This window comes from Prionailurus viverrinus, chromosome E2, assembly GCF_022837055.1.
Source record: "Prionailurus viverrinus isolate Anna chromosome E2, UM_Priviv_1.0, whole genome shotgun sequence".
Classification (NCBI taxonomy): Eukaryota; Metazoa; Chordata; class Mammalia; order Carnivora; family Felidae; genus Prionailurus; species Prionailurus viverrinus.
Genome location: NC_062575.1, coordinates 45,540,049 through 45,565,873, shown reverse-complemented (window position 1 = coordinate 45,565,873; position 25,825 = coordinate 45,540,049). Strand labels below are relative to the sequence as shown.

The 25,825-nt window shown below is 36.3% G+C and overlaps 1 protein-coding gene across 10 annotated transcripts in view; it reads left to right on the top strand.

The window, feature by feature from the left end:
- Positions 1-23,051, top strand: part of ZNF382 (zinc finger protein 382) — a 121,895-nt gene extending 98,844 nt beyond the window's left edge. For 5 of the 10 annotated variants that reach the window (XM_047836851.1, XM_047836850.1, XM_047836853.1 and 2 more), the window contains 3 exons: positions 1,960-2,086; positions 2,359-2,454; positions 20,479-23,051. In XM_047836851.1, the coding sequence (XP_047692807.1) occupies positions 1,960-2,086; positions 2,359-2,454; positions 20,479-21,899 (1,644 nt within the window). In that variant the 3' untranslated portion in view covers positions 21,900-23,051. Of the gene's footprint in view, positions 1-1,934; positions 2,087-2,358; positions 2,455-20,478 lie in introns of all 10 variants that reach the window. The other 5 variants (XM_047836857.1, XM_047836858.1, XM_047836859.1 and 2 more) reach the window with 2 other exon arrangements.
- Positions 23,052-25,825: the final 2,774 nt, after the last annotated feature.

Below are 25,825 nucleotides of genomic sequence, written 5' to 3'. Positions count from 1 at the left end.
CCATAGACACTTCAAGTACATTTCCAAGGCCTACCTCATTACCTCCTTTGGTATAGCTTATTTGTTCTTGTGTTTTCTATTTCTTAGTCTCAGCACCTAACCACTTGCCTATGCAGGTAACTCAAGAGCTATGCCTCTTTTTTCTACTCTACAACCAATTTATGACCAATTTTGTTGCAACCCCTTATGCACTAAACAGTTTTCCCCTCTCTAGACAACTAATACCACCTTATCTAGGAAATCACTAACAATGGTTACTTAATTGTCTTTCCCACCCAACACATCTCAAGCCTTCTCTAGTCTTCAAGGGTATTGCCTCTGAAGTACAAATTTTATCAAATAATATATGTACTGCTTAACATTTCTTCATACTCTGAAAGCAGCAGAATAAGCAAAGTGGGGTATGCATTACAGTGGAATGTACAAGACAGTATATTGAAAGGGAGGAAAATACCAACAAATTACATTCAAGAGCAGATGTGGATTGCCATTAATGCTGACTGATGATTTATAAATAAATATAAATATGTTAGGAGTGTGTTCAGTACATTTTTAAGACCCCTAGTATGTAGGGGAAAAATCCAGTATTTTTTTTAAGTTTTTAAATTTTTATTTAAGTAATCTCTAAACCCAATGTAGGGCTTGAATTCATGACCCTGAGACCAAGAGTCACACACTCCTCTGATTAGCCAGCCACGTACCCCAGAAAAAATCCAGTATTATTAGATAAACATGCCCACTACCTAACTCCATATACCTTTTTCTTCTTAGAGTTCCAAGACTCTTTCCTAACATACTGTGCCTTTTGCTATTTCCTCAGCTTACTAATTGGTTTTCCTCCCCCTGTGAATTTTTTTTAGATTAATTATTAGGTATTTAATAACTTTTAATTTTATTTTGTTATATTTTGCTTTGTATAATTGATTTCATTTCATATAAATACAACTGATTTTTCATATTGCAGTTACATATTGTTTTTTTTATTTTATTTTTTATTTTTTTTAATTTATATCCAAATTAGTATATAGTGCATCAATGATTTCAGGAGTAGATTCCTTAGTGCCCCTTACCCATTTAGTCCATCCCCTCTCCCACAACCCCTCCCATAACCCTCAGTTTGTTCTCCATATTTCTGAGTCTCATGTTTTGTCCCCCTCCCTGTTTTTATATTATTTTCATTTCCCTTCCCTTATGTTCATCTGTTTTATATCTTAAAGTCCTCATATGAGTGAAATCATATGATATTTGTCTTTCTCTGACTGACTAATTTCACTTGGCATAATACCCTCCAGTACCATCCACATAGTTGCAAATGGCAAGATTTCATCCGATTGCCGAGTAATGCTCCATTGTATATATATACCACATCTTCTTTATCCATTCATCCATCAATGGACATTTGGGCTCTTTCCATACTTTGGCTATTGTTGATAGTGCTGCTATAATTTTAATTTTTTTTTTAATTTACATCCAAATTAGTATATAGTACAACAATGATTCTCCCCATGAATTTTAAAAGGTGGTACCCTGTATAAAACAAATTCATTATGAGTACAAAATTTTGATGTCCTCAGTGAAGCTTTGGTATACAAAATAAAATTTTTCTTTACCTTGTAGCATTTTCCCTTGTACATCTTTCTGTCATCACATCTGTAATATCTGTTGGGTGTATGTATTTATATGTATGCCTCTCACTTAGCCTGTAACTTCTCATGAGCAAGGCCAGGGCTTTATTCATTTTGATCCACCAAGCAACTAGTCACATTCAAGGTAAATAGTATGATCTTATATATTTTTAGCATGAGATAGTAAGTAAATACAGACTGTATTATCACAGAGAATTTTCTACAATACAAAAGATAAAATAAGAAAACTAGTCTGACCACTGAACGTGATTTCCAATATCTAGTTCTCACTAGTTCCAATCACTTTAGGATGAACTAGAGTCTGCCCTTGCAGGGATCAGTGTCATTCAAGGATGTGACTGTGGACTTCACCCAGGAGGAGTGGCAGCAGCTGGATCCTGCTCAGAAGACCCTCTACAGAGATGTCATGTTGGAAAATTATTGTCACCTCATCTCTGTTGGTAAGAAAAATTCCTTGAATCTTTCAATCTCATACATCTCCTTTCAAGAATTTTTGAAACATATGGAGCTTTGAATTTCAGAGATCAGAGGTGATGAATCCTTTTTTATTAGGAGCCAGTGTGATTATGTCCACACTTGCCCAGTGCAAGGTATTAACTTTGCTAAGATGTTAATGTGTGCCTTGTCTGTCACCTTAGAGCTATATCTTTCTCTTCCTTCAATAGTTTTGAAGCCCAAGCAGCTTAGACCAAGTCTCATTTTTTATTATCAGGGTTTCACATGACTAAGCCTGATATGATCCGTAAGTTGGAACAAGGAGAAGAACTATGGACTACAGAGAGAATTTTTCCAAGTCAGAGCTACCTTGGTGAGTCTGTACAGATAAAATCCAGTGGACTCAGGTAGTTAGCACCTTTGAATGTTTTTAGGGATCTATTTTTTCTAATTGTGGCAAAATACACAGAACTAAAAACTTATTATCTTAGCCATTTTTAAGCATATAGTTCAGTGGCATTAAGTACATTGACATTGTGCAGCCATCACCACCATCCATCTCCAGAACTCTTTTCATCTTGTAGGACTGAAACTCGGTACTCATTAAAAAATAACTCCCCATTACCTCCTCCCCCTAGCTGCTGGCAACCACCTTTCTCATTTCTGTTTCTATGAATTTAACTACTCATAGGTACCTCATATAAGTGGATTTATGCATGTGGTATTTGTCGTTTTTGTGATTAGCTTTTTTCATTTAACATAATGTCCTCAAGGTCTACCCATGTAGAGATTCTGATAATATCAGAATCTCCTTCCTTTAAGGCTGAAATATTCCATTGTATATATTATTTTTTGCTTATCCAATGGACACTTGAGTTACTTCTACCTTTTGGCTACTATAAACAATGTTGCTACGCTATGAACATGAGTGTACAAATATCTGAGTCTTTGCTTTCAGCTTTTTTAGTTATAAAAAACAATTTTAAACAAAACATTTTAAATAAAGCATTTTTTAAAAAAACATTAACAAACAATTAAAAGAAAAGTAGAATTTCTGGAATATACAATAAGTCTGTGTTTAATGTTTTGAGGAACTGCCATACTGTTTTCCATAGTGGCTACACCATTTTTACATTCCCAGTAACAATGCACAAGGGTTCCGGTTTCTCCACGTCCTCACCAACACCTGTTATTTTCTGTTTGGGGTTGTTTTTGTTTTTGTTGTTGTTGTTGTTGTTGTTTTAATAGTAGCCATCTTATTAGGGATCTGTTTTTAAAGGCCTGAGATCTTTGACATGCCTATACATGACTGACTTCAGTGTGTCTAAAATCTAAATTTTAGCTGTGAATATCACTCCTCATGTAAGTTCTTTCCTTGTCTGCCTTATGTTTATAGAGACTGCTATTTGTTTGCCTTATGTTTTTAGAGACTGCTATTTCCTTACCAAGAATCTACTCCATGCTTTGTAAGTATACTGTACATGGAGATCTTAAGTGTGAAGTCCTTTGAGTTCTGACAGAAGCATAAACCCATGTATGTCACACCCAATATAAAGTACATTTCCATTAACCCATTAAGTTCCTTCAGGCCTCTTCCAAGTCAGTCCCTCCCATTAGGACAATCACACTTATGATTTCTACCAGCATAGTTTTATCTGTCCTAGACCTTTTTCATATCTACTTTAACTCAGCTTAATATGTGAGAGATATATACATGTTTTTGCATAAATAAGTAGTATATTTAATAGTATTCAGTTGTGTGAATATACCAGTTTGTTTATATATCTCCTGTTCATAGATATTCGAAATGTTCCAGTTTGGGGCTGTTATGAATAAAGCTACTGTGAACATTCTTGTAAACATCTTTTTGTGGATATGTTTTTATTTCCCTCAGTAAACATGTAGCAGGTGGTATCACTCATTCATTAGGCAAGTGTATATTTTACTTTTTTAGAAACTGCCAGTTTTTATAAGTTACTGTACCATTTTAAACTTTTACCAAAAATGTATGAGAATTTTGATTGTCCCATATTCTCTTTTGCATTTGATGTTATCAGTATTTGCATTTTGGTCAGACTGAAGGTTATAGTAGTATATCTTTGCAGTTTTAATTTAGATATCCCTTGTGACCATTGGTGTTGAGAACTTTTTCAAGTGTTTTTTTTTATCTTCTTCAGAGGTACCTATTCAAATGTTTTACCCATTTTTATTGGGTAGTATATTTTTCCCTCGAGTAGTAGGAATTCTTTACATATTCTGGATAGAAGTCTTTTGTTTGATATATGTATGGTGAATATTTCCTCAGGTCTGTTATGTCTTTTAATAAGCACACACTGTTAACTCTGATGAAATCCAGTGTATCATTATTTTCTTTTATACTTACTTCTTTGACCTCTCAAATATTTGAGATCCACTAGGTTGTGATGATAGTTTCTGTCTTTTCTTCTAAAAATGTTATGAATATTTTGCTATTTTTATTAATTCTGTGGCCCATCTCATGTTAAGTTTGGTTTATGATGTGAGGTAAGATTAAGGGTCTGTTTTCTTTCATATAGATAACAGTTTCTCCCATCATGTGCTACATTGAATTAAATTGCTCTGGTGATCTTATAAAAAATGGATTGTATTTGTGTCAGCCTATTTTTAGACTGTTCTTTCCTTTGCTATCTTTTAAGTCTTACTGCCAATACTACCTGGTCTTTGATTGTTGGAACTTTCTAATAAGTCTTGAAGTCATAGTAAGTCTTCTAACTTTATTCTTTTAAAAATTCTTTTGGCTATTCTAGGTCATTTTCTTTTTCAAATACATTTTAGAATCAACTTCTTGATTTCTTTAAACAAAGGTAATAGAATTTTTATTGGTGAGAATTAACATCTTAGCAATATTGAGTCTTCCAGTCCATGACTATACTATATTTTTCTATTTTAATTACCTTCTCTACTTCTTGTAAGCAATGTTTTATTATTTTTAGTATAGAGGTCTAATACATATTTCATTATATCTAATCTTTTAGTATTTTAATGCCATTGTAAATAGTAGGATATTTGAAATTTCTTTTTCCAGTTTGTTGTTAAAATATGCATCCCCAATTGATCTTTATATATTGATTTTACATACTTCTACTTATTGTATTGTATTCTACTTATTACTTAAGTTTTATTGTTCTTGCCATTGTTCTTTGTTTTAGTATATATCTTTCGTTTTTTACACACAAAATATGTCTTCTAGAAAAAAGATATTCCACTTCTACATTTGTATATTTTATTGCTTTCATTTCTTTTTCTTACTCTGTTGTACTGACTAGGATCTACAGTACAATGTTGAATAGAAGTGGCGAGAGTGAGTTTCTTATCAGTTCACTAAATTGATTAGGAAGACACTTAATATTTCATTCTTCATCCTAATATTAAGTGTAGGCTTTTCATAAGTGCTCTTTATTAAATTCTGGAAGTTCTTTTCCTCGTTTTTGATGAGTTTAATTATGAATGTTGATTTTAACATGCTTTTTCTGCATCTGTTAAGATGATCATACGATGTTTCTCCTTTAATCTGTTACTATATGTATTACATTAAATAATTTAAATATTAAACAAAATTAAATTTGGATTCTTGGGATGAACCCCAGTTGGACAAGATGTATTATCTTTCTTCTAGATAACTAAAATTGGTTTGTTAATTTTTTAGTAAGTTTTTATGCATGATTTTACCAAGGATAGTGGTCTGTAGTTTTCTTGTAATGTCCTTGAAAAAATCCGAATTGTGTCAGCAATATCAAAAAGACAAGGGGTGTTCCCTCTTCATCTATTTTCTTATAGAATTTTTGTTATGCTGGTATTACTGCTTCCTTAAATGTTTGATGAAAATCATTATTAAGCCATTTGGGCCTGCACTTTTATAATTCAAGACTTCTGCTTCCAGCCCTGAGCAAGTAACAGAGTCTGGAATTACACTCCTACAGGAAACAACAAGAAAACTGGACAAAACTATTTTCAGATATTGAACAACAGGCAGCACAGGCCTGGATTCCTGAGAGAAGAGAAACAAATGAGATGAGCCCTACCTCATTCCAGGCTTTCATCTGAAGGCAACTTCCAGACTGCAGTACAGAGAGAGGAATCCAAAAAGAACCTGACAATTTTACTGACTTGAGGGGACTGACATGGGCATTCAAGGAGATTGAGGGTGCTAAAATTTCCAGGACATACTTCCCAAAAGAAGTGAGCTATGCAGAAAAAGAGTTCCCCAAATATGGAAAAGGTTCTCTTTGAGTCTTTGGCTGAATATAAGTCTGCACGTGTATAGGTGAAACCCTATGAGACTAAACAAAGACGTGTTCTAAGGAAAATACAATTACCATAGTGTTGTAAGCTGAACAATTGCCATAGCCTACTGCACCAAGAATCATTTTATTTTCCTCTAGCCAGAATGGAGAGAACTTGTTGATACATAGGACTTTAGATAGAAACATAGAAAGGCCACCCCTTGATAAATGGGGTTATATTAGGCATAGGTTAAAGATTTTGCAAGATTTGCCATAAAAGTGCTTAAACAAAAGCATCAAAAGGATTAAACCAATCCAAAAATAATTGCTATGTGTCTCTTGGGTCCTCTAGGATGGAGATGCTGAGATAGAGTTAGGAATGTAAAAATTTCCTAGAGGTACATCTATGGAAGATAAAGGGGAAGAAAGTAAGATTAAATATAGGAAACCATTAGATCATGATATGGATCTGGTACCTATGGAAGGAAAGGGGGAGAGGCTAACAGGATTGGACAGGGAGAACCTCAGATCATTGTTTAGACTTGACAAAGTGTCAACCAACCTACTTGGTCTGAAGCAAAGAGACCTAGGTCTCTAGAGACCTAGAGACCTAGCTGGTCTCCTATCCATCTGAGGAGTCTGCCATGGAGAGAAATAGGCAGCCTCTAGTACCCCCTCGGTGTTCAGTCTTTGGATGGGCACCTCCTGGGGAAACTGTGGTTTGATTCATCATATGAAGAGCATCCTGAAGATGCTAACAATTGCAGGCTGTCAGGTAACTATACTTCTTGCACATCAATGGCAAGTTCTTTTCTGAAGGGAGATCCTAGTGCTGCAACTCTATGGCTGCCACAGAATGCTATTTAAAGAGCAATACTTCATGAAAATATAACCATATCTCAAACTCAGCAACATTAAGTTGATAATGCCTGATGTCCAATCAAACATTATTAAATATATGAAGAAGTAGGAAAATAGGACCCATAGACAAGGGGGGGCGGGGAATCAGTCAATAGAAAACAACAACAAGTCAATAAAATCAGGGGTGGTGGAATTTGCAGACAAGGATGCTAAAATGGGCATTATAAATGACCTCAATATCATCAAGGATGTAAAGCGGAAATGAACATAAGGCGAGAGAGCAAACATAGAAATAACAAACAAATGCAATACCTAAAAATGACTATTTAATATCTGAAGTGAAAAGGAAGACCCAGCTATGTGATATGTATTTTAAAAATTAAATAAAAAGACACAGGAAGGTATAACATAAAAAGATGAAAAAGTATATATCATATTGTCTGTGGTTGCCCCATTTGAGGATGAGATCAACACCCCACCCCACTCACCTAAAATTTGACTTCATGTCAAGATTGAAATCTGACATAATTTAATGAGGCTTTCTGGGAAGAACAGGGAAGGTTCCCAGACTGGTCCTAAAATGGCTTGAGAGTGCAAGGGGGAGTGTCTGGCTTTTGTGTTTATTGTGGTTGGGGAGTAGGTCGTGAGGATTCTACATGTGGGCTAGTGATTGCATAGTTTAAACTTCCTGCCAGCACCAACAGAAAGAACATGCAAGCTCTCCTATTGGCTTGCCCAGGTGTGGAGCAAGAGGAAAAAAAAGAGTGGGTCTAGGAAGTTGTCAGCAGTAAGACTTCAAAAATAGAATGAGACCGTTACATATGCAAACACAAAGCATAACAAAATGGGAGTGGCTATACATCCCAGTATATTTCAGAACACAGAATATTATGGTGATAAAGAGAGACACTTCATCAGAAGTCATAACAATCCTAACAGAGCTTCAAAATACATCAGTGTTTCTCAGCTTTTTATCATTATCACTCCCTAAGGAGTCTTTTTAGACTCTTTTTCTAATTGCCCCCATTAAATTTTAATAACATACTCTATGTTCTGTTGCTGTTTGAAGGGCCACAAACTATTATAATATTTAAGAAACTTTTTTTCATTTCCCCAGAATAATTTTGCTCCCTTAGGAGAAACCCCCATTGAGAATGCATGAAATACATGAAACAAAAGTGACAGAACTGAAAAGAGCATTATAATTATAGCTTGAGATGTAAACACCCCTTCTCTCTCAGTAATCTAGAGAACAAAGAAAACAATAAAGCTATGGAATGCTTGAAAACACTATCAATCATTTGTATCTAGTTCATCTTTTTTTTAATGTTTTATTTATTTTTTGAGACAGAGACAGAGTGTGAGTGGGGGAGGGGCAGAAAGAGAGGGAGACACAGAATCCAAAGCAGGCTCCAGGCTATGAGCTGTCAGCACAAAGCCGGATGTGGGGCTTGAACTCACAAACTGCGAGATCATGACCTGAGCCGAAGTTAGACGCCAACCAACTAAGCCACCCAGGCGCCCCATTCTTATTTTATTTTTTTTAATGTTTATTTTTGAGAGAGAGACAGAGCATGAGCAGGGGTGGGGCAGAGAGAGAGAAAGGCACAGTATCTGAAGGAGCTCCAGGCTCTGAGCTATCAGTACAGAGCCCGACGTGGGGCTCAAACTCAATGAACAGTGAGATCATGACCTGAGCTGAAGTTGGATGCTTAACTGACTTAGCCACCTAGGTGCTCCTCTAGTTCATCTTTATAGAATATTTTACATGGAATAGTCACCAAGATAGACCCTATATTCTGGGTTATAAAATGAGTATCAATGAATTGAAAAAAAACTGAATCATAATATGGATTCTGACCGCAACAGAATTACATTTGTGTATTGAAAAAGACAGATTTGAATTAAGCAGGCCCACTTTCACATGGATTTTTATAATAAATACAGTTCTGTACTATAAATATATTTTCCTTATGGTTTTCTTAGTAACATTTTCTTTTTTCTAGCTTACTTTATTGTAAGAATACAGTACATAATATATGTGACATACAAAATATGTGCTGACTGTTAATGTTATTAGGCTTCAGGTCAATAGTAGGCTATTGGCAGTTAAGTTTTTGGGAAGTCAGATGTTATTTATGGATTTTCATCTGTGTGAGGCACCAACCCTACATTGTTCAAGGGTCAACTATAATTCATTAATATAATGTGTGTCAATTATACTTCAATTAAAAAACACCGTATTTCTAAATTTCCCAAATATTAGAAAGTTAATCACTACATTTCCAAATAACCCATGAATCAGAGAAGAAATCCTAAAGTAAATTGGAAAATGTTTTGAACTGAATAATTCAAGCAAAATATCAAAATTTTTGGGATGTATCTAAATTTTTTTTTCAACATTTATTTATTTTTGGGACAGAGAGAGACAGAGCATGAACGGGGGAGGGGCAGAGAGAGAGGGAGACACAGAATCGGAAACAGGCTCCAGGCTCTGAGCCATCAGCCCAGAGCCTGACGCGGGGCTCGAACTCACGGACCGCGAGATTGTGACCTGGCTGAAGTCGGACGCTTAACCGACTGCGCCACCCAGGCGCCCCTATGGGATGTATCTAAAGCAGCATTAACATTTTTTTTATCCTTTTTAAAAAATGTTTATTTATTTTTGAGAGAGAGAGAGAGAAAAAAAATGAGGGACAGAGAGAAAGGGAAACAGGATCCCAAGTGGGCTCTGTGCCAACAGCAGAGAGCCCAACGTGGGGCTTGAACTCACAAATGGTGAGGTCATGATCTGAGCTGAGATCAAGAGTCAGACATTCAACCAACTGAGCCACCCAGGTGCCCCCTTTATTATTATTATTATTATTATTATTATTATTTTTATCCATTTACATCCAGGATCTAAGATGCCACCCTAAGTAGCTAAAAAAAGAAAAAAGTTAAACTCAAAAGTTAGTAAAAGGAGGGGTGCCTGGCTAGCTCATTCGGAAGAGCTTGTGAGTCTTGATCTCAGGGTCACGAGTTCAAGCCCCACGTTAGGTGTAGAGATTACTTAAATAAATAAACTTAAAAAAAAAAAGCTAGTAAAATGGAAAAAATAAAGACCAAAGCAAAAATCAATGAATTACATAACAGAAGTACAATAGAGAAAATGAGTGAAGACAAAAGCTGATTCATTAAAATAATTGATAAAACTAATAAACCATAGCTATATGTACTAATAAAAAATACAAGACACAGTCAGTAATTAAAAATTACAGAGACTGTGGGCACCTGGGTGGCTCAGTTGGTTAAGCATCTGATTTCAGTTCAGGTCATGATCTCATGTCACAAGTTCAAGCCCCACGTTGGGCTCTGTGCTGACAGCTCAGAGCCTGGAGCCTGCTTTGGATTCTGTGTCTTCCTTTCTCCCTGCCCATCCCCTGCTCATGCTCTGTCTCTCTCTCTCAAAAATAAACAAACAAAAAAATTACAGAAGCTGCACCACTACAGATCCTACAGACATTAAAAGGACAATTAGGGAGTCTACAATTTTATGTCAATAAATAGAGAACATTTCCCAACTCATTTTATAAGGCCAACATTATTTACAACCAAAGGCACTATAAGAATAAAAAACTAAACACCAACATCCTCCATGAAGCTAGAAAAAATCTATAATAAAATATATATATAATAAATATTATAAAACAGAATCTAGCAATATTTTAAAAGGATAAAACCTTATGACTAAAAAGAGCTTATCCCAGGAAAGCAAAGCTGATTTGGTATTTAAAAATCAATCTATGTAATTCACCATATAAAAGTGAAAAGGTGTCTAAAACCAAGGATCTAAGCTGCCACTTAATGTAACTAGAAAAAAAAATTTAAGGAGCATCAGTAGACATGGGAAAATCATTAAATTCAGTTACTATTATGAAGCCTTAGACCAGATTAGCAACCAAAGGGAATTTCCTCAGCTTCATAAAGGATATCTTTGAAAATCTTATAGCCAGTATCACATGCAGTGTAGAAAGCCTGAATGCTTTTCTTCTAAGATCAAAACCAGAAAAGATGCCCACTGTCACTGCTTCTATTAAACATTGTGCTAGACACAATCAGTACAATAAGGCAAGAAAAAGAAGCCAAAAGGCTACCAATTAGAACAATTTTTTTTCAACGTTTTATTTTATTTTTGGGACAGAGAGAGACAGAGCATGAACGGGGAGGGGCAGAGAGAGAGGGAGACACAGAATCAGAAACAGGCTCCAGGCTCTGAGCCATCAGCCCAGAGCCCGACGCGGGGCTCGAACTCACGGACTGTGAGATCGTGACCTGGCTGAAGTCGGATGCTTAACCGACTGCGCCACCCAGGCGCCCCAGAACAATTTTTTAAAAAAAGAGGGAACTATCTTCATTTGTACATGACATGTTTGTGTACATAATAAATCCTAAGGAATCTAAAACGAACTGTTAGAACTAGTAAGTGAATTTAGCACATTCACTGAGTTCTTGTTTTAGAGCAAATTTGAAGAAATTTTGGCCAACATTTCTATGATTATTTTTCTGCTCTGTTCTCGATTATATTTTAAATAATTTTAACCTATCCTCTGTAGAGTTTATTAAGGCGTTAAAATGATTTTATGATTTGGGTAATTTCTGTTAATCAGACTTTCACTTTACTGATTCTTCATTCTCTATGTTCTATGCTGTTAAACCCATCCAATGAATTTTGTATTTAAGATATGAGGTTTTTAAAGTTTGCATATCCTTATCTCTCCTGAACTCTCCATCTCTTCACCCATATTTCTATCTTTTCTTGTATATTTTGTAAACATATTTATCATGGTTATTTTAAATTCCTTATCTTGTAATTTCAATATAGGGGACATATATCAGTGTGATTCTATTAACTGGTTTTTATCTTCTCTTCATCACATTTCCTGTTTCTTCTCAGGAAAACCTTGTAGATAATATGTTGTCAAGATACTGGATTCTTTTTCTGCCTCTGAAGATTGTTGAGATTTCACTTGGAAGGCAGTTAAGTTACTGGTGGCTCATGTTGATTCCTTTTTAAGATTGCTTTTAAGTTTTTTAGATGATTTCTATTTCAGTTTCAATTTTGCCTTTAGCTTTATGCTATTTCTCTTAGTGCTGGGATGCAGCCTTTGCTCTTATACATGGTCATTCTGGGGTTTCAGTACAAAGACCAAAGGTTCCTCTCACCAGATTCCTCGGACTTGGCACAGGACCAGAATTAAAAACTGTTTTTCCAGGGGTTCCTGGGTGACTCAGTCGGTTGAGCGTCCGACTTTGGCTCAGGTCACAATCTCATGGTTCGTGGGTTTGAGACCCACTTCGGGCTCAGAGCCCGGAGTGTGCTTCAGATTCTGTGTCTCCCTCTCTCTCTCTGTTCCTCCCCCACTCCTGCTCTGTCTCTCAAAATAAATAAATTTTTAAAAAATGTTAAAAAAAAAAAAACAACCCTTTTTTCCCAAAGGTAAACAGCTGCTGAAATCTGTAATCAGTTCTTTCAGTGTTCCAGCTTTCTTTTCCCTTTGTGCTTCTTGCAGTCTTGCCCTGAAGATGCAGTTAACCAAGGTTTTGAGGAGGGGTTTATACTATCTTTGGGGTTCTCCTTCTATGACTTCTCCATTCTCAGAATGACTTCTCCATTCTCAGATTTTGTCCTCAATTTATAGCCACTCTAGTGACCCCGAACTTGATCTCAGATTTTTCTGCACAGGATGACTCCTACTTTCCCCCAGAAATCTATCCCCTGGGTGCTGCATAAACTACCAGGGCCCACATTGGAATATCTGGATAAATGTAGATCTTATGAAGTGTGGTTTCTTCCTTTTCAAATGTTATATCCACTTAAGTTTTTGCCTCCTTTTGATCACTCGTTAGAGGTGCTTTCCAAAACAAATTGGTCTTTTACAGTTGGTCCACAGTTTATCATACCAGCTGGAAGGTTGTTTTGATACAAACTTCTTTGCCATTACCAGAATCTGGATGTCTAGTTGAGCAGTTTCTCAAACTTTTTAGTCTTGGGACTTGTTAATATTTTTAAATTATTAAGGATTAAAAGAATTTTGTGCATATGTGTGTGTGTACCCTATTAGAAATTAAATATTTTTCACCACTCATTTACTAATTCATTTTAATACAATATAAAAATAATAAACTCATTGCATGTTGACATAAAATCATATTTTTACAAAAAATAACTATTTCCCAAAAGAAAAAAAATACTGACAAAAGTGGAATTGTTACATAATTAAAATTTATTTAATATCTTGCTTAATAAACAGCTGATTTTCACATCTGATTCTGCATTCCATTTGTTGCAAAATGTTGTTTGATTTTGAAAATATGAAGAAAACCTTCCTTCATGCATTATATGTAGTTTGAAAGAAAATATTTAAAAAGCCTTCTTAGATTGTCATGGATATTCTTCATTAATACCACACCCAAATGTAACAATTGGCAGTTCCTAAACAATTAGTTGCAATACAGAATCTAAAACCATAGCAATGAACTTTTGTAGACTGTTATGTAAAATCCGATGGTCTATTTAAAAAAAAAAATTTTAACGCTTATTTATTATTGAGAGACAGAGAGAGACAGAGCATGAGCAGGGGAGGGGCAGAGAGAGAGGGAGCCACAGAATCCAAAGCAGGCTCCAGGCCCCAAGCTGTCAGCACAGAGCCCAATGTGGGGCTCGAACTCACAAACCAAGAGATCATGACCTGAGGAAAGTCAGACACTCAACCGACTGAGCCACCCAGGTTCCCCCCAGTGGTCTATTTAAATGGATATTTTACCCAGGCATTTTTTTGATAATATTGTGTATTAATCATTTGGAAAGTAACAGTTCACTAACAGAACATTTTCCAAATTTTGACATATTCTCATATACAATATTACTTGAAAAAACCCATAACCCACATGTGTTAATATCATCACCAACGTCATCAGAAAAGTCTGTTGGGAAGCTGACAAGCTCACAGTAGCAAATACAAGCTTTCCAACATAACAGCCTTTACTTGAAAGCTTGGATTTTATCATTGGTAACAAATATTGGCACATGTTTTCTCTTGAATTGATAGGTTCACATTGTTCAAGAAAATGTCTACCAGATACCCACATCTGAATAATAGTTTTACTGAAGTAAAAATGCTATTCCACAAAAAGATACAGATATCCCGTTTTTTGAAAGTTTGTGTTATGCCACTTTGTTTTTACTAGAGACCTCCATTCGTACCTGTTTTCACTAACCAAAAGAAATCCAAAGATGATTTTTGCTTTTACAAAAAAAGGTGAAATGCAAAACCAGCTTTCAGTGCAAAACCAGCTAGTGCTTTCAGAACTAGCTATAAAGGCACTGCTAAGCTCCTTCCCAGGAATTGCACTCAGCTTCACAGCATCAAGCTACCATAGCTTTGAACTATGGTCTGTAAGCATCTTTGCTTTATCTCAATTTATTTTACACATCCATTAACAAGATGTGTCAGAAAAGCCAAAGACAGGTTATTTTTTAGATCTGGGAACACTTAAGAGTTTTCCATATAAGTTAATGGTAATTGCTTCTTCACTTTATGCCATCTCAACTTATGAAAACATTTCACAGGAACATTTTTTTTGGATATGGTGGGATGGCAGGGGTAGGCCCCTGTTTTCAGTTCTCAGCTCAAATAATTACACCGTCACTTTTCCTTACAGAATATATTATAATTTGATATGCAACAGAAGTGCCTTATGCATACTTCTTTAACTATCACACAGGGGGCGCCTGGGTGGCGCAGTTGGTTAAGCGTCCGACTTCAGCCAGGTCACGATCTCGCGGTCCGTGAGTTCGAGCCCCGCGTCGGGCTCTGGGCTGATGGCTTGGAGCCTGGAGCCTGTTTCCGATTCTGTGTCTCCCTCTCTCTCTGCCCCTCCCCCGTTCATGCTCTGTCTCTCTCTGTCCCAAAAATAAATAAACGTTGAAAAAAAAAATTTTAACGATCACACAGAATATTGAAAACATGCGTACTCGAGGGTGGAGATCTAATAAAAGTGATTTTTTCTCCTGCTCTATCAAGAACAGTCTTACATGAAACTTTTTCCCTATGAATTAGAAATGTAGTTGTTACTATTATAGATTGGTGCCAGTGTTATGTTGATGTGCCTGCATTTTACTCACTGTATTAATCATTTTTTTATCTTCTATATTTTATGATATTTTGAAACTTTGGAGGGCCTTGCTGGCTGGGGAGAGATTGCCCCTCCTAGAGCTGGCTGATTTCGTAGGGATGGTAAACCACCTGTTGGTGAGCCTACATTTTATATAAAAACCAACCAATCCCAAGTCCATCCCCTCAACCATGTGCTTTATCTAACTCTCACACACACAGCCAACATTTCCTGTGTCCTAAATCACCCAGGACTAGGTACCATACAACTACAGACGCATAGCCTCCAACACTACTCTAAAAAGCCAATCCTAAACTGTTTCTCCTACCCTGCCTTGCCTTTCCCATGCAAGCAGGTCCCACAAAAGGCTCTCGAATAGGCTTTCCCCTCTCTCCTTTCTGTGTCCTGACCAAGCCTGCTGCTCCTCTATGTGGCCCTACAAGGCATGGTGTGCCCTCTCCTCTAAGGAAATGTAATGAAAATCTCCTTTCAATGAGATTAGCCTATGTCATCACTCAGCCACCTTCATAAATTAAGATTCCATAAGTACAAATGAGACACCCACCTTTAAAAGACAAGGTTTTTATTATTAACAAAAAGAGTTTTGATTTTGTGGACTACCTTCCCAAACTCTCCTGCATAAGGATCTCACGTACTAAGATCCATGTCACACTTCGGGAACTGCTGGTTTAGGCCTTTCTGCTTGTTTTTCATGTCTTTAACATTTCAGTCCTCTTTCTTTTGTTTAGTCTTCTATTTATAGGCATTCTTAAATCTCTCCACAAAAAGAGAAATCATTGTCTAATATTTATCTTCCTCTTAGTTTTCATATTCTTTCCTTTCTTTCCCTGTGCAATGTCTTAACTGTTTCTTGTGCTCAGGCTCATATCCTATTCTCACCATGACACCTGCCATCAAATTTCAAAATCAATATGCTTTGGACCTAGGTGATAGTTTAGTATCACTTCTTTTCAATAAATTTCTTTCCAATAAGTCTCTGTATTCCGTATCATAGCGCTCAGATTCCTGATACCTACCCACCTTGATTTGGGTGAAAAACACTAACTCATTCTTAACATATTTCCCAGGTGCCTTTTCACATCTTCATTGCTTTTCTTCCCCCTTATTTCCTGGGAAAATAAATATTTGTTGATAAATGGATTTTATTTCACTGGTCTCTTGTTGTTATCCTTTAAGGATCTTTCTTCATCCTCAGTTCTTGCCTTTGTAAAAGTCCTATCAGCTATAATAATCTGATCCATTCTCAAGTTGTGATTTTCTTGTTTTATGTGAATGGCTTTCAAATACACATTTTCAGCCCACTTCTCCCACCTGAACTCTAGTATCTATTTTCATCTGCCTATAGCAACACAACAACAGTTATCTCATCCTTTTGGTTATTGATATATCATAAATAATAGTCCTTGTGTTTACCTTATCCTTACTTATTTCTATATCCTTTTTTCCCCATAGTCAGTCTCTTGTAGTATCAGGTTGATTCCATCACCTCTGCTACACTTGATCTCTCCACAATTTGTGTTATTTCACTTTGTGAAATATCTTTACATCCTCTCATATCCTCATTTGCTACTGACCTCTTCCAAAATGAGAGCATATTATTTCAGTAACTTCTGTAATTACTATTTGGATTTGCCATCATTTTTACCCACTTCTTTCAGTTTATATTGTCAATATGCCAAAAAGAAATTACTTATTATATGAAATTTAAATCCCTTCTTTTTCAAGGGCTGATAGAAGAATACCCCATCTGATCACTCCAAATTTATTTCTCTCTGTGACTGAGAACTCTTGCTCATCTCTCTTTGTTCTAGTCTCCCAGATATACTTCATACAATTGATTTCATTCCTCACAACTGGACTTTTCATTACATGACAGCTGCTATATACCCATATAGATACTTGGAGTTATCCAACTACAAAGTTAGAGGGTACAGTAGTACACACAAGACCACCTTACTTCTGAGACCAACTATAAGTTTGGGGGTCCCCAAGACTACTGCTAATATAAACAATATGCTATAAGGACTGACAGACCTTACTAAAAGCCGTAGTACTCACAGTTATGGTTTATCACAGAAGAAAAAAATATAGATTAGAATCATCCAGACATAAAGGGCAGAATCCAGGAAAGTACCAAACATGAAGCTTCTGGTAAACCTCTCTCTATGGAGTCACAGACAGCATTACCTTGCTGGTGTGACAATACGTACAGAATATTGCCAACCAAGGAAGCTTCACCTGAGCCCATTGTCCAGAGTTCATACTGAGGCTCCATCACATAGGCATGATTAACAATACATGTAGCCCATCTCAGTTTTCAGCCCCTTAAGAAGTCGAGCTAATACTGTGTGACCTAAAACCCCCACCCTAAATCACAATGTTGGTGTGGCTCAAAGACCTCACCCTAAATTACATTGTTACTTTCTGGCTGGCCAAAGGTTCCCAGGCAAACAAATACATATTCCAAGGGCTTAGAGATTACTTCCCAGAAGCCAAAGGCAAATGTCAGATGTCTCTTTGAGCAAAGTTATATTCTTTACTATATCATTCAGTTAAAAGATCAAGTTTCACTTCCTCCATGAGATGTTCCTTGACTCCTCCAGACCATGTCAATTCCTTTTTTGCTGCATTCATATTCTACTTATGTATGTAAACTGTAAACAGATGCATCCTCTGGTATGATCAAACTTCTTTCCCCATCTGATTAACAATTCCCTCAAATAAGTTTCTCTCTTTTACTTTTCCTTACTGTAGCTTGTAACAGAGGCTAGATATTCAATAGTTACCTGACTCTCTTTGATACCATGCAAGGAAAACATCTTTCTCATCCATTCAGAAATCATTTAATGATTCAGTTCTTTTAAATATACATGCCAAGGGGCGCCTGGGTGGCGCAGTCGGTTGAGCGTCCGACTTCAGCCAGGTCACGATCTCGCGGTCCGTGAGTTCAAGCCCCACGTCCGGCTCTGGGCTGATGGCTCAGAGCTTGGAGCCTGTTTCCGATTCTGTGTCTCCCTCTCTCTCTGTCCCTCCCCCGTTCATGCTCTGTCTCTCTCTGTCCCAAAAATAAATAAACTTTGAAAAAAAAAATAATAAATAAATAAATATACATGCCAAGATCACATCCCTTTATCTCAGATAACCATGTGTTAATGTATACTCAGAAAATAGTCAATAAAATATTGACTTCCAAGATCATAAGTTTTAGTTGGCAAGGCAATATTATCAAATGGAGCATTTTACATATAATATTCATATTAAAATAGCAGGTTGTTAAAAGATTTCTTTAAAATTTTTTTAATGTTTATTTATTTTTGAGAGAGAAAGAGACAGAGCATGAGTGGGTGAGGGACAGAGAGGGAGACACAGAATATGAATCAGGCTCCAGACTCTGAGCTGTTGGCACAGAGCCCAATGCAGGGCTTGAACTCACGAGCTGTGAGATCATGACCTGAGCCGAAGTCGGACACTTAACTGACTGAGCCACCAAGGTGCCCCTAAAAGATTTCTTTAAATGGATGGTCCAGACTATAATTATAATCTAATTTCAGACAAATTAGACATTAAAGGATAGAAATAATATATGAAGGTTTTTGGATAAATTGGATAGTAGCATGTCCCTGAAGGTGGTTGAGGTTCTCAGGAAGATGATATAACTCCAGTTACTAATACAGATTAGTTTCAGTGTGTTCTAGAATTACACATGAATGGAATTGTATAATATATACTCTTTCGCATAAAGTTTTCACTCTGAAAAATGTTTGAGATTCATCTGTTTTGTCATTGTGTATCACTAGGTGTTTTTCCCTTTTTATTGCTGAATAGTATTCCATTTTATACATACATGACACAATATTACCATTTACCTTTTGATGGATACTTGGGCAGTTACCAGTTAAGGGCTATTTGTAAATAAGACGCAAGTCACGGGTAAAATGAATCCATATTTAAAATTACGCTACTAGACGTGGGTGGTAGTAAGGTAACAATAATAAGATATAGCCAAATTTTTACAAGAAAAATGGTAGTGAGGGTAAGTCAGCATTATAAGCATACAGTTGAAGAATCCAGTCATTCATATCCCCCATAGGGAGTAGTGGAGTTAAGGTATGTTACTGCATTGGGAGGAAAACTTGAACTCATCCTTCCTGAAAACTGAAAAATAATTCAGCAAATGAAAGGAGGAAAAGTTAGAACTGATGGTCAGGAGAATTTAGTATAATAAACATTCTGGCAGCGGCAGTCAGCATACAATGGTGATTATATTCACATTTCAAGTATGCTTTGTCCTCTGGTTTATTTTACAATTCCTAATGGAAATACATTTCCCAAAGTCTCCCCTTTCAAGAGAAAATAAGTTGTGTGGAGAGTTAGGGCCTAGTGTTCCTCTCAACACTAGGAAATAAGTGCTTGAGAAAAGTCATTTGCAAGAGAGGAAGAAACAAATGGAAGTATTTTATAATACTTATTTAGGCATAAGGGAATAAATATTTAGGCTTTCATCTCTAACTGAACATTTTTCTTGATCACTGGTTAGTACCCTTGATAAGCTCACACCATTATTTCTGAATCTGCCCATTTCAAGAACAGTGTCATTTTCATCATCCTTTGTCTTCTGTTTACTTATCCTTGTGTTTATTATACCTGCTTAATGCAGGTATTGTATTTATAATATGCCAAAAATTTGAGTGTTCTTTTTATTTTAAGTTTATTTTGAGAGAAAGGAATGTTGGGGGGGAGGCAGGGGAAGGGCATAGAGAAAGAATCCCAAGCAGGCTCTCCACTGCCAGTGTGCACAACTCACAACTGTGAGATCACCACCTGAGCCAAAATCAAGAGTCTGACACCTAACCGACTAAGCCACCCAGGTGCCCCATGAGTGTTCTTTTCTTATGCCAATTTTTCCACATTTTAACAGTATGGCAGGATTTGGTTTATGTCATATGAATTTTCCCTACCAAGAGGTAATTTATTTTGGCCTTTCTGTAGACCACAATAGTGAGGCATACAGTCACTCAATAGGTTGTTTGTATATACTTTCAATCCATAACATTTATGTGAAGACTTACAGTGTTGTTAATTGTATTCTTTTCTAGAAGAAGATGGGAAAGCTGAAGATGTTTTAGTGAAGTTCAAAGAATACCAAGACAGGCATTCTAGATCAGTCATATTCAACCACAAAAGACTAATTAAGGAAAGAAGTAATATTTTTGGGAAAACACTTACTATAGGCAAGAACTGTATTATTTCAAAAACAGCACTATGTGAATATAAGCCTGATGGAAAGGTTTTTAAAAATATTTCAGAATTAGTCAGTAGAAATATAAGCCCTGGAAGAGAGAAGTTTGGTGAGAGTAATGGATGGGAGAAATCACTCCTCAATTCTAAGAATGAGAAAATTCATTCTACAGTGAATCTCTATAAACAAACAGAAAGGAGTGTGAGTGGTAAACAAGAGCTTATTCAACATCAGAAGGATCAAACTCCAGAGCAATCATTAGATCATAATGAATGTGAAAAATCCTTCTTTATGAAAGGAATGTTATTTACACATACTAGGGCTCACAGAGGAGAAAAATCCCTTGAATACAATAAAGATGGAATAGCCCTAATTGAAAAGTCAAATCTCAGTGTCCATTCACAAACTCTTATTGAGAAGAAACCCCATACATACAGCAAATATGGGAAGTTCCTCTGCAGGAAGTCCATTTTTATCATGCATCAGAGATCTCAAACAGAAGAGAAACCCTTTCAGTGTCCTTACTGTGGGAACAGCTTTAGAAGGAAGTCATATCTCATTGAACATCAACGAATTCACACAGGTGAGAAACCTTATGTTTGCAATCAATGTGGAAAAGCCTTCCGTCAAAAAACAGCCCTCACTCTTCATGAGAAAACACATATAGAGGGGAAACCCTATATCTGTATGGATTGTGGGAAGTCCTTCCGCCAGAAGGCAACTCTCACTAGACATCACAAAACACATACAGGGGAGAAAGCCTATGAATGTACTCAGTGTGGAAGTGCTTTTAGAAAGAAGTCATACCTCATTGATCATCAGAGAACTCACACAGGAGAGAAACCATATCAATGTAATGAATGTGGGAAGGCATTTATCCAGAAGACAACCCTCACTGTACATCAGAGAACTCACACAGGAGAGAAACCCTACATTTGCAATGAATGTGGGAAGTCCTTCTGCCAAAAGACAACCCTCACTCTCCATCAAAGAATTCATACAGGGGAAAAACCCTACATTTGTAATGAATGTGGGAAGTCCTTCCGCCAGAAGGCAATCCTCACTGTTCATCAGAGGATACATACAGGAGAGAAATCCAATGGATGTCCTCAGTGTGGGAAAGCCTTTAGTAGGAAATCAAACCTCATTCGCCACCAGAAAACTCACACAGGAGAGAAACCATATGAATGTAAAGAATGTGGGAAGTTCTTCAGTTGTAAGTCAAACCTCATTGTACATCAGAAAACTCACAAGGTAGAAACCATGGGAATTCAGTAAAGGATACGACTTTTTTGTCAAACCTTAAAGTAATAGTAAACTTTAAATAAAATAGTACATGGTGTTGCTTGCAAGTATATTGGTATATAACAGTTTAAGGTACTGTACCACATATTGCCTATTGTTTGTGAGCCTATAAAACACAAAAAGAATGACTAATGACAAAAGTCATTGAAAATACAACCCTAAATTTTTTATTATTAGATTCACCAGGCATAAACTTCCTCTGTCAAGTTTCTACAAACATTTAAAATTGCTTATTTTCAATTTCAGTACATATATTCTTGTGACCCAGTAATAAACAGTTCTGCCAGTGGTCCATGGACCACACTGTGATCAGAAGTGTTTTAAAAGAAAGTGTGAACTGTATTTCTCATTGCAAATATGAAGTAAAAATTAGTTGTTACTTCCTCAAAATTTACCACAGTTATGACTTCTAACATTATAAATTAGGTTTTGCATATTATGAACCTTTATATAAATTGGATTATACATCATGTATTCTCTTTATATAAACTGGATTATACATCATATATTGTGTATATGGCTTGTTTCATTCCTCATTATGTCTCTAAAACTCATCATTAGTGCATGTGGCAGTTCATTTATTTCCATTCTATATAGAATTCCATCATATGATTAAATTACAGTTTATCCAACTACTGCTGTGGACTTTTTCATTGTTTACAGCTTAGGATCATAATAAATAGTGCTTCTGTGAACATATTTGTCTTTTGGTGTACATATAGTCATTTCTCATGTGTATATAGTAGAGATGGAATTGCTGGGTCCTAGAGCATATGTATGTTTGGTCAGCTTTGGTAGATCCTACCAAACAACTCAGAATTTTCACAGCATGAGTTAATTCTCTCTGAAGGAAAACAACTGTGAATGTTAGCAATATGGTGGTGGTTCCAACCAGAGAATTCATGCTAGAGGGAAACTACAAATGTGGAAACTGAGAATCCAAATATAATGCATGTAAAAAGACTTTTAGCCACAGCCTAAAATAATAATATCAAACAAATGTAATAAATGTGAGATTGCCTCTAGCCACAGTAATGCCATATTTGAAATCAAAAATCATACTAAGGCAAGGAAGGCTCCTAGCATGCTTTCTTGCATTAGAGAGTTTTAACTGGAGAAAACCCCTATGAGTACAGTAAAGGGGACAGGAGATAGCTTTTACCTATGTCATGTATCTTGTTGGATATATAAAAATCATGAATATGGAAAAGCTTATAGCCATAGTTCAAATCATACACAACACCATGGAATTCACATTGAATGAGAACTCTTTAAATGAAATGGTCATACGAATGACTTTAGTCATAGCTCACTCCTTATATAACATCAAAGAATTTATACTAAAGAAAGGGATATTAAAAAGGGACAGGATGAGGCTTGGAACTCTAACTCTGGGAAAAACTGCTTCCATGAAAGAAGTCTAACCAAACTGAGATCGTAATGCTAGAAAGTCTATATGTAGGCACCTGGTCAATAGCTCCAGCTAACCTCCCAGCCATCATCCAGTAACATATGTCAACTATATGAATAAGCCATCTGGGACATCTAATCAAGTCTTCAGATGACTGTAGCCTCTGCTAACACCCAACTGGAACCACCAGAAGGACCCTAAGCAAGAATTGCTCAGCTAAATCCTTTTCAGATTCCTGCCCCACAAAATGGTTACATTTTAAAAATTAAATTTGATTGATTAAAAGAAAAAAAATCTACCATTAGCAACTACGTGGATGGAACTGGAGGGTATTATGCTAAGAGAAATTAGAGAAAGACAAATATATGACTTCACTCATATGAGGACTTTGAGATACAAAACACGAACATAAGGGAAGGGAAGCAAAAATAATATAAAAACAGGGAGGGGGACAAAACATTAAAGACTCTTAAATATGGAGGACAAACAGAGGGTTACTGGAGGGGTTGTGGGAGGGGGGATGGGCTAAATGGGCAAGGGGCATTAAGGAATCTACTGAAATCACTGTTGCACTATGTGCTAACTAACTTTGGATGTAAATTAAAAAAATAAATTAAAAAAATCTAGGAGTATCTGTTATAAAAATAATGGTATGTATATTTGGATTTGGAGTCAATGAACAAAAGCGTGGTGACTACTAGGAGATTTTTGGCATGAAAAAAAAAAACTGATCCTGAAATACAGTTGAAGATTTGGCTGTATTTTTTATTTGCAATTACATACCTGAATAACAACTCACTGAAATGTTCCTATACTATCTTCTTTCTCATTTTCTGGCAGTAAATTATACTTACCAACTTGGTTAGCTTACCTATGCAAATGCATTCTTCACAATTTTCCAAACAAATGAAAATCACCCCAAAAGGCCTACTGTGGATAATGCAGAGGGAAGCAAGTCTATCTTCAAAAAATCCTGTGCGGAGTCATTTCCCTGAGGTTCCATGAACTAGATGCAGAGAGAAATAAAGATATGGAATCTAATGGATTAGTACAGCCATATCCTTGTAGAAGGTACTTTGAATGCTTTGAAGAAAGTCTAAATGAATTTTGGTTTCTAACAGCTCTTCATATATAAGCTGCTTCTTAGGAAAAGCAGGCCCAATATTTTATATTTTGGTCTGAAACAGGATTGGATTATATTCCATACCCCTGTATGAAGATTTCTTTTGAAGAAGTTGGGCACTGCTCTTTTTCATTAATTTTTATGAACATCTTATGAATGAATAAATATATAAAATGAGGACTTTTAAGCTAACTAATCTATGTGTGGGTGAATGAAGTTTTGGCAGCCCTTAGGAGTGAACATGATTTCGGAATCCAAGTCCACTTACTCCTAAATACATATACCAGGCTAGGAATTAATTCACAAATTCATATTTTATAGCCCTAACTGCAAGGTCATGAGATGAAAGAGAGTTAACATGTGCAAAGGACTGACAAGATTCCACAGAGCACATCCATGTAATGCTTTCATTTAAAAGTAAAGGATGTGACTCACCAAGAGAAAGAAAGGGTAGGTAAGCAATTAGGGAGTCTGAAAATTATCCAGGTGCAAGCTCCTCAGTGTCCTTATTCACACACAGACTGCACTCTATCTCCAGGTTGAACCACTAAGATCTGTGTGACTCTCTACTTCAGGAGAACTCAAGGCAGAATTTCTTTGCATGGGCTTCTATGCCCATCTGTTCACTGGTTATGTAGTCAAGCTAGTCTATGTAGTCACTTAGAATTATTAAACAAGTTGGTTTTGTGGCCTACAGGGGAACTTTAGACTTTAAATAGCATCTCACCTGTCTCTGCCCTTATCTCAATCATGGTCAATGCCAGACATCCAAACATCATGAAGATAATGTTAGAGCTTTTCCAACTGTAAATGAACTCCATCTTACAAACATGGTTCCTTCATTTCCTGTGTATTTTCTGGTAATGTGTGTATGTAAATAAATTTGTTGCCTTCCTTCCTGTCCCCTAGTATCAGAGTTTGCACGGTGCATCTCAACTTTGAGTCTTTCTTGCCAGTTAAGGCTTGAATCCCTCCACTCAACTTGTGGTCCAGCAATAGAAACAGGCTTGCCATGCCCTGCCTCAAAAGTAACATGCAATAGCTAAAAACACAGGCGTCAACACTTCTCTAAACATTCACCTAGGATGTTCTACCATCTGAGATATTCATCAGTTTATACTCTGGGACTTTTCAAAACCCTAAATGTGTGACAATACCAAGCACTGAGAGGACCTGGAACAACTGGAACTCTCATACATTGCTAAGCGGAATGAAAAATGATGAAGTCATTCTAGAAAACAATTTGGCAGTTTCTTAAAAAGTTAAACATATACTTCCCATATGACCCAGCAATCCCACTTCTAGATATTTATACCAGAGAAATGAAAATTTATGTTTACACAAAAACCTACACAAGTATCTACA